Here is a 9710-nt window from a genome sequence, read left to right on the forward strand (position 1 = left end):
AAACCAAAACATAAAGTGAAGGAATCGTGAGAGATTGTGAATTGAGAAAGACTGTGAGAAAATGAGTTGTGTCTAAATGCCAAAAAATGCTTGTGCCTTTTATAGGCCTCAAGGACCAACAAACGACATAAAGAACGCTCGACCAATGAAACGTTGAATGAGGAATTAAATAAAAGAAAAAAAAAATAAAATAAGATATATTTTAAAAAAATAATCACACACACGTACCTCGCCACACACGCTTGATCAGACGACGATGCGCGTGTAGGATGTCCACTGTAACTATATTTGTCTATTTTCTCACTCCCTCTAAAATACGGGTACCTCTTAAGGCCGAAACCCATAATCCAAAGTTAAGTATAAGAAAATTAAACAACGTGAGATTCTCAATTAATTGAAGGTTTTTTTTCTTTTAAAAACTTGAATTTTCACCGATATGAATTATGTTCACTTTGAGAATGATGGTCGATATATTATTAGCATATATATAAATAAGTAGTGAATACATTTTGTTTACGAAAATAAAGCATGTACGCGGGTTAAAAAAAAATGAAAAAGTGGAAATCGAGAAATAGTCGAAAATTTAAATAAAATGGTAGAGAGAATATGAGATTTGGGGGGATGGATGATGTTAGGGATGAGAACATGTTTTAAGCGTTTTTAGCAAAGGAAAGTTTTTTAAGGAGGTGGAGTGGTCCCCACCTTTTTTCTTCCAGTTTGACAGCGTGTTTGGCACCCACGTGGTGCTCGACGCTCAGCTTGCCACGTCACCACCACCAACACCACCACCAGCCGCGTTTGACCATTACGTTAACCATTTTCAACCCTTCCTTTTCCCTTTTTCTTTTTTTTTTTTTTTATTCGACAGCCGCGTCGCCCTTCATTTCAGCCATATCCTTCGAACCAAAATATTAAAAGAAAAATAAAAATACACACACATGCACAGTAAAAAAATATTCCATTTCCATTTTTTTAAAAAAAAATCAAACCGAAAATCACTTCTTTTTTTTTTTTTTTTTTTTTTTCTTTAGTGCAAAGTATTTCGTCACAATGTTAATCATGGAATCCAGGCCTAAAGTCTTTAATTAAGCTACCATTTTCTATTTATTCAGTTTTGTGTATTTTATTTTATTTTTAAGATTTTTAGTTAGATGTGAACATTTTTTTTGGGAAAAATGGGACTGTTGTTATAGATTGGCCTTTTTGTGGTTGGAGTTAGGAATGAACATTTAATTTGATTGACTTCAAGTTGATTCAAAGTTTTATGAATTTCTAGGCTGCTTGTTCATTTTATTGGTTGATTTTTTTATTTTTTTATTATTATTTTTGTTTGTTTAATGTAAATATCTAGCTTATTCGAGTTTTACGATTCAATTAAAATTACCAGGGTCTACTGTTTGTTATTATCGATATTATTAATGTACGTATATTGGTAATCTCCTTTTTTAATCCTCATCACAACTTGATCGTTATATTAATTATTGTTTTGACATGTCATCCTACATTCAATGTGAAAATTTTGATTTTAAATTTATCATTAAATTGCAAGTCTATAATCTATGACAAACCGCTCGTGGGCTTTTAGATGTAGATGAGCTGATTTGAAGAGGGAAAAAGGTCAATATGACTAAACATGTAAGTTTGTGTGCCTTGTTAAACAGATTTTATAAGACCCACTGTTTGACACATACTCGAGTGGGCAGTTGGTTTCTACTAGCCCGTTACTCCTTTGTGAAATGGAGGACTCGACTCGACCATCCTGACGATCGGACTTTACTTTTTCTTAATGTGCGGACTTCTAGGGATTTCTTGAGCTTGGACCTTAAGAATAGTGATCATAACAAACTTTATAACAAGTGTTTATTAATCTATGAATATTAAAATTTTGCTTGTTAGAAGTTTTAAGATGACTAATAAAGTCTCTAGATTTTTAATTTCTTACCTAGTAAATTATTGTGTCTATTAAACATAAAATTGAAAGTTCAATGATTTATTAAATACAAACATGAAAGTGTAGTAACATTTTTTTAGTAAAACAATCGTGAGAATGAGAGATTGAATCTTTGACCTACATAGAGGAAGTTCATGTCAATTACCATTGAGGTAAGCTCACTTTAGCGAAAGTGTAATAACATTAAACTTAAAATTTAAACGCTTTATTCTATTACAATTCCTATATTTTCGAATAAATATCTTAACAAACCTATATTGTGTGTTTAACATTTTGCAATTAATTTTGTCTCTACGAGTACAAATAGTCAATATAGTTAGTTGTGGTTAATTTCTGCAATTAAAATTTAGTTTCTATGGGACATAAAATTTGAAATTTTTTTTACATGATCCTTATTGTATTGAAGATTTTCAAGTTAAAAAAAGACTAATCATCAACTAATTGTAGGGACCCTTTTTAAATTGATAAAAAGTACACATAAACACCAATATTTGACATTGAAAAGGATTGCAAACTACATAGACCTAAAATTTAAAAAATTGAAAAGCTAGTATTTTTTTATTTTTTTTTTGGTTGAGAGTTTTATATAATAATTGTAAATCCCATTTTGATTCTCAATCTCACAAGATTCATGAAAGTTTATAATGTAACCCCACTTAAAGTTTTGAACTGTCTCTTTTCCTTTTTCCTTTTTTAAGAAAGAAATCAATTCACATAGAAAATCATGAAAATATTGAAAATCCATAATTCTTTGCTCCTGTGAAATCTTCCATGTAAACTCTTTTGGAATGTCATCATCTCAAGATAGAAAGAAACACAACTAATTCATTAACCTCCTAGCTTGGGATTCTTTTGCAAGCAATCCATTCCAAAACTCTAAATTTGGAAAGAATCCCACTCAAATTGCACTTCTACATAAGAAGCTCAATTCATTTTTTATTTTGGCCTTCTAGTTGAAAATGCAAATTCAACATGCAATAGTTTAGATTTTTAACCTTGGAAAAGTAAAACCAAATTTGACTTTTTAATTTTTTAGATCGCATTAATTTACACCATCGAATTATACCACAACTTTTAATAAATTATTATTATTATAATATATTAAATATTAAATAATACCAAATTTAATTTATGACTACGTTACTTGTTCTCTTACATTTAATTAAATGATTATTTAGTTTTGATTTCTATTTATCAAAATTGATAAATTAAACAAATTTATTTAGTTTCTAGATATTTAATTATCCTACACATCCAAATACAAATATTAGTTATCCCATATTTTTAAATTTCAAATATTTGTACCCATAAAGCAATATAGATAGGGGCTAAATACACGTTTGAGAATGATTTGTCATTTTTTAAATCACCATAAAACAAATTTTTAATCCTTCAAACTTAAATTTAATAAATGAAGGATTAAAAGTGATTTTAAAATTACTAAAATAACTTTTATCATATTTAAAATTAGTCTAAAATACGTATTTAATCCTCTAACGTCAACTTTGATATTTGATTTTACATTTTTAAATATAATTTTTATAATTAAAAACACATAAAAAAATGATTTTAACCCTTTTGAAATTACTATATTTAAAAATCACATCTAACCATTTTACCATTTTAGAATGGCTAGAAAAATACCTTGAATGTGTTGTCTATAAATGTAGTAAGTACATTCCGCCCGTCAAATTTACCCAACGGTCAAAAAAGGAAAAAAACCAACCAGAAAAATAAGCAGCGTTGCTTATTTTCAAATGTTAGTAAAAAAAAAAGAAAAAGAAAAAGAAAATGATAAAAAAATTGATGAGGCGGGAGTCGGTCCCTCCCTTCCTAACTTTACGTACTCAATCTTCTCTCTACCACTTTCTCTCTCTAGAGTCAGACTATCTCACTAGATCAGTAAAAAAAAAAAAAAAGAGAGAGAGAAAAGAAAAAAGAAAAAAAAGGAATTTTAGAAGAGAGAGAAAAAAGAGAATAAAGAAAATGGGCTGTCACATCCTCACCCAGTCCATTTCCAAGTGCCCTCTGGCCAGACCAGACCGACCACGCAAAGGCTTCCTTGCGTTGCCTTGCATTCGCCACAACTTAGGGTTGTCAACTCAAAAACTCTTCCTCAATCCTCAATTCCCAATTCCCAATTCCCGATTCCAATTCCCGATCCTCAATCTCTACCTTCCATGGACAAACCCCACGATCCCCCTTTCGATTTCTACAAACATCATCTTCAACCCGATGACCCTCGTCCGCCGCCTCCAGACGCCTCCGTTTCACCCAATTCTCTTCCCCCTCCTGACCTGATGGACCTCGATCATTCCCGACTCGTTGGTGTTCCCGTCGCTGGACCTATCCTTCCTCTTGATTCTTCACCTGCTCCTAACTTTAATGCTAAATTGAAGGACAAGGTTGTTGTTGTCGAGAAGAGTTCCGGGATTCGCCGACGAGGTCGTCCTCCTCGTGGTCAAGTTAAGCTCCCGCCGCCACCGCCTAGACAGAAGAAGGATGAGGAGGATGTGTGTTTTATATGCTTTGATGGTGGGAGCCTTGTTCTCTGTGATCGACGGTGAGTGGACTTTGTTTGTGTTTATTTGTTGTGGTTCGCCGTGAGTTTCGGAAACGAGTTAACTTTAGATTTATGGAATCTTTGCTTTGCGCCTTCGACTTTTATTTAGGGAATTCCGTCTCGATTACACTTGAGCTTGTTGATTAGTTGTAGCTATTTAAGCGGAGATTTCGCTGTTAATATAATACGTTTGCTCGAATGAATTTTTCTTGATTTTGTTGAGGTGAACGACACGGAAATAGTAATTCTTTTAATTTTGTGCATCTAAGGTGAGAGAAAATTTTCCTTATTTGAGCATAGTATTAAAATTTGAGCTCAATCGTTTCCCGTTTCGTCGTCCGTTACTCTTTGCATGTACCGGGTTGTGGTATAATTTGTTAAGAAATGGTTTTCATTTATTGTTATTTGACAGAGGGTGTCCGAAGGCTTATCATCCATCATGCATCAAGCGAGATGAGTCATTCTTTCGATCGAAGGCTAAATGGAATTGTGGTACGTAGCTTTGTGTTTTTGTTCGTGTCCATACACTCCTTAGGAGTGGACTGTGGATGCCATTGTAACATTGCCTACCAAATATTCACTATCTACTAGAATTCGAGATGCAATCCTTTTTCATTATTGTGCAGGATGGCACATATGCACAAGTTGCCAGAAGGCTTCCTATTATATGTGCTATACATGCCCATTTTCTCTGTGCAAGGGATGCATTAGAGGTGCTGATTACCAGTGTGTTAGGGGAAGCAAAGGATTCTGTGGAACTTGTATGAAAATAATAATGCTAATTGAGAAAAGCACACCTGATGGAGAATCGGTATGCAAAAACTCTATATTGTCTTCCTGCCTATGCATGTTTGATGATCTATTTTTTATTTATCAAGACTACTTATACTTCAAATTCGATAGTGAATAATATGAAGAAATACATTCATAGTGTGGCACATGCATGCACACTCGAGAAAATCCATCTTTGCTTTCTGTTTCACTCTAGTGATTCTTGCTTGGTTTGAGATTAACATTCAATCTTTAATTTGCTAGGCGATAAATTCATCTAGATATTCAGAGTATTATTTTTATTTTGGGACCTGGTTATTTAATGCAAATATTAGCCATTTTCTGTACGTCAGTTTCTAATTTATGCCTTCCATTTTGTTTTCAAAATCCAATAAATTGTTCTTAAACTATGCAGGTCCAAGTTGATTTTGATGATAAAAGTAGCTGGGAGTATCTTTTTAAAGTGTATTGGATTTATTTGAAAGAAAAGCTCTCTTTAACTGTGGATGAGCTCATTCGAGCTAAGAATTCATGGAAAGGAAGCACTATCATGGACCATAAGGTGGCTCCTAGTGAGCTTCTCGATGGCAGTATTGATAAAAGCCATGGGGCTCATGCTTCGTATAGAAGCCCAAAATCACAGAGGAAAAGGCCTAACAGGCAACAAAATGCTCCAAATAAATTTGGTTCCTTAGTGGACAGGCCAAGTAGTAATGAGCAAATTTCTGGAAGCACAAAATGGGCAACTACAGAGCTCATGGACTTGGTTGCACATATGAGAAATGGTGACACAACCAGGCTTTCACCATTGGATGTACAAGCTTTACTGCTGGAGTATGTAAAGAAAAATAATCTTCGTGATCCTCAACAGCAAAGCCAAATTATTTGTGATTTCAGGCTTACCAATCTATTTGGAAAATCACGGATAGGTCACTTTGAGATGCTAAATCTTCTTCAATCTCACGTCCACAGAAAAGAAACTGCAGCTGATAATGTAACCTGTTCAGGAGCTGGTGTAGTGATCGATCCAGTTGAAAGCAAAGAGAAGTGTGATTGTGAAGTAGTGGATGATTGTGAAAGAAAGCGTAAAACACGCAAGAAAGCTGATGAGAGTAGTCAGCAATTACATGCAATTGCAGATGAATATGCCGCAATTGACATTCAAAACATTAACTTGATTTACTTGCGTCGTGATCTGATAGTGAGCCTTATTGATGATGACAAAAAATTTAATGACACGGTTGTAGGCTCTATTGTGAGAATACAGATTCCAAATAATGATGAAAAGCATGATTTTCATAGGCTTGTCCAAGTTGTAGGTATTGATGTCTAATATTAATGCTTGATATGACTTTGAATGATATATATATATATAACCCTTGATCTTAACATTTTGCATATGTAAACAGGCATAAGCAAGATCTCTACACCATACACAGTCAGTGAGAAAACAATTGATGTCATGCTTGATATATTGAACTTGGACAAGAGAGAGTCCGTGTCTATTCAGGGGATTTCTAACCAAGAATTTACTGAGGTAATTAAACTTACTTTATTCATCGAAAACGATGTTTTCCTCGATCTCTTAAACCCCTTGGCTAGTTTAATGTTATTGACTGATTTTTTATAATGGTGGTGACATAATTTCTATTAATTGTATGCAACTTAGATTCAATTATCATGCTTAAGTCTAAATTTTCTTTGGTTTTGTAGTTGATTTGTTTGTCTGTTCAGAATGTTTAAAGAACATGCTACATCTTACAGTCACATGGCTTTGCTTCTAGTTTCACATGGCTTTGCTTCTAGTTTAGGCCATTTTAAAGTCGATAATGTTTCCACCCGTTCTAAGTTGGACCCTTGCCTCATTCTCAGGATTTTCTCAAATTGTTTCTAAAATATAATGATAGGGAGGTAAAGCCCATATTTAGTATTTCCACATGTTTAGTTTTAAAGATTGGCTTCTTTTTCGATTTCCGAAGAGAGATTGAATTATCATTTCTGTTGGAGACTGAATGGAATGTAGATTAAGAAACTCAACAATCAAAGTGAACTACTTTTTGGTTGGAGAACTTTTTATGTAAAGCTAATTGCTTAAAAATGCAACTACATGTTTCTGGCTCAAAACAGGGAAGAAAGAAAAAAAACACTAACTTAAGCAAATGTTCGAGATACTTTTTATACAAGTCATCCCCTAATTCTTTTGTGCAGTATGATTGTGATTATGGAGTTTGTATATCATCTTTGTATAGGCTTCTTTTGATCAAAAGAGTGTTATTGATGGTTGGTGATCTCCTCTTTCATTTGATATGCGAATGTGATGGACATGCTATTTGCGTCATTGTCAATTTTTCTAAGAAATATGTGCATGCATTTTACCCTTTCATTAGTATTGATGGTTTATTAGTATATACTCAGGAAGAATGTAGGCGCCTACGCCGGAGCATAAAGTGTGGGCTTGTCAAACGATTCAGTGTTGTAAGATTACATATCCGTAGCTCTTTTTATGTTTCAACCTATTTTGCTGTTGTGCCTTTAGCTTTTATACAGATTGCATTGTTTATAAAGATTTTTGTTTTTGACTGCAGAGTGAAATTCTGGACAAAGGAAGGGAACTTCATGCATTGAAGATTAATGATGTAAGTTGAACCCCACTTTTGTCAATTATGAGACTCAATTATATTCTGCTATGGGTTTTGGTTTTTTTTCTGTGTATTGTTTTGTGTGTTGGGGGGGGGGGGGGGGGTGGGGGGGGTAGAAATTAGAGTCTATCCATCTCAAAATCAATCAGATAAAAGAATAAAACAAATACCAGAATCTAAAGACTATTCCCAAACTAAAAAAAGGTTTTTTAATGAAAAATAAACTTGCATGAATTCTCATTTTATTTGGATAGATTTTATTTAAAATGGAAATTTCGTTTAATTACATATGCTATATTCTTTTTACTCGAAATAACAAGCAAAGATCTGATTGTTTGAGAGAACACCCCCCGCCCCGCCCCTAGGTTGTTCTCTCTCTTTCTTTTGATTAATTCCATATTGTTGAGTCTATACATCTCAAAATCAATCAGATAAAAGATAAACAAATACCAGAATCTAAAGACTATTCCCAAACTAAAAAAAGGTTTTTTAATGAAAAATAAACTTGCATGAATTCTATTTTATTTGGATAGATTTTATTTTAAATGGAAATTTCGTTTAATTACATATGCTATATTCTTTTACTCAGACAATTAACAAGCAAAGATCTGATTGTTTGAGAGAACAGCCCCCCCGCCCCGCCCCTAGGTTGTTCTCTCTCTTTCTTTTGATTAATTCCATATTGTTTCTTATGTAAAAAAATACAGGTAAAAAAAGCAATAGCAACCAAACCTCATTAGAATAGTTCCCTGAATGTTTCATTGTTATTTTTCTTAACTGAAGATATGGGCAACTATTTATTAAACAATCAACTAAGTCTAAGTTGAATGCAGTTCCCGTTTTTTTTCCAAGTTCTCAACTATTTCTAAAATTGAGGTCTAAACTATATGATATGTTATAGCTTAGTAGATTACTATTATAGATAAGATGCTTAGGACTTCAACATATATCATATGGATGGAAATTGGAATATATATTTTGAAGACATTAATATGCTGATAAACTCTTCTTTTCATTTACTAATATTTATATTGCCAAAATGTGAGTCCTCTCTCTCTCTGTCTTTCTTTCTTTCTTTCTTCTAGGGTGACGGTGATAGGATCGGTATTAGGGGATTATTAGGGTATTAAGGGCATAATAGAATTAGATAGGGTAGATAGGGAGTTAATTATAATTGTTGGTTAATAGAGGGAGAGGGAAATGGAGGAGGTAAGCAATATTTGGCATATGAATTGGGGCTTGAGAGTTATTTCAAGATTGGGAGAGTCCAAGTACCTCGAACACTTGGTTTATCTTGTATTTCTGTTATCTTTCCTACCATGCCCAAGACTCACTGTTCTGATACCAAATTGATAGAACCCGGATATATTGAAATATAAAAGATAACGGAAGATAACGGAAATATAAGATAAACTAAGTGTTTGAGGTACTTGGACCTTCCCAATCTTGAGATAACTCTCAAGCTCTAATTCATATGTCACATATTGCTTACCTCCTCCATTCCCCTCTCCCTCTGTTTATAACCAACAATTATAACTAACTCCCTATCTACCCTATCTAATTCCTATTATGCCCTTAATACCCTAATAATCCCCTAATACCCATCCTATCAGATGGTTGCTATGAAGAAGTTGATATAATCACTAAATGATTGATTCTTGGCCTAGATAATGATATGGATAATCTTCATACAGAATGGTGTTATAAACCGTGATAGAGAGTTTTAGTGCAGGTGGTAGAGAGATTTTGAAATATTTAGTAAGGAAAGTTTTTTTTTTTTTTTTTT

At 33.3% G+C, this 9710-nt stretch overlaps 1 protein-coding gene across 1 annotated transcript in view; it reads left to right on the forward strand.

Moving 5' to 3' along the window:
- The first annotated feature begins 3963 nt into the window (after positions 1-3963).
- LOC120091741 (zinc finger CCCH domain-containing protein 44) overlaps positions 3964-9710 on the forward strand; it is a 9241-nt gene continuing 3494 nt past the window's right edge. Inside the window, exons 1-7 of the mRNA XM_039049860.1 lie at positions 3964-4514; positions 4927-5006; positions 5141-5325; positions 5701-6604; positions 6695-6822; positions 7701-7760; positions 7871-7921. Of these exons, the coding sequence (XP_038905788.1) occupies positions 4132-4514; positions 4927-5006; positions 5141-5325; positions 5701-6604; positions 6695-6822; positions 7701-7760; positions 7871-7921 (1791 nt within the window). The 5' untranslated portion in view covers positions 3964-4131. The remainder of the gene's footprint in view (positions 4515-4926; positions 5007-5140; positions 5326-5700; positions 6605-6694; positions 6823-7700; positions 7761-7870; positions 7922-9710) is intronic.

The sequence above is a fragment of the Benincasa hispida genome, chromosome 1 (assembly GCF_009727055.1).
Source record: "Benincasa hispida cultivar B227 chromosome 1, ASM972705v1, whole genome shotgun sequence".
NCBI lineage: Eukaryota > Viridiplantae > Streptophyta > Magnoliopsida > Cucurbitales > Cucurbitaceae > Benincasa > Benincasa hispida.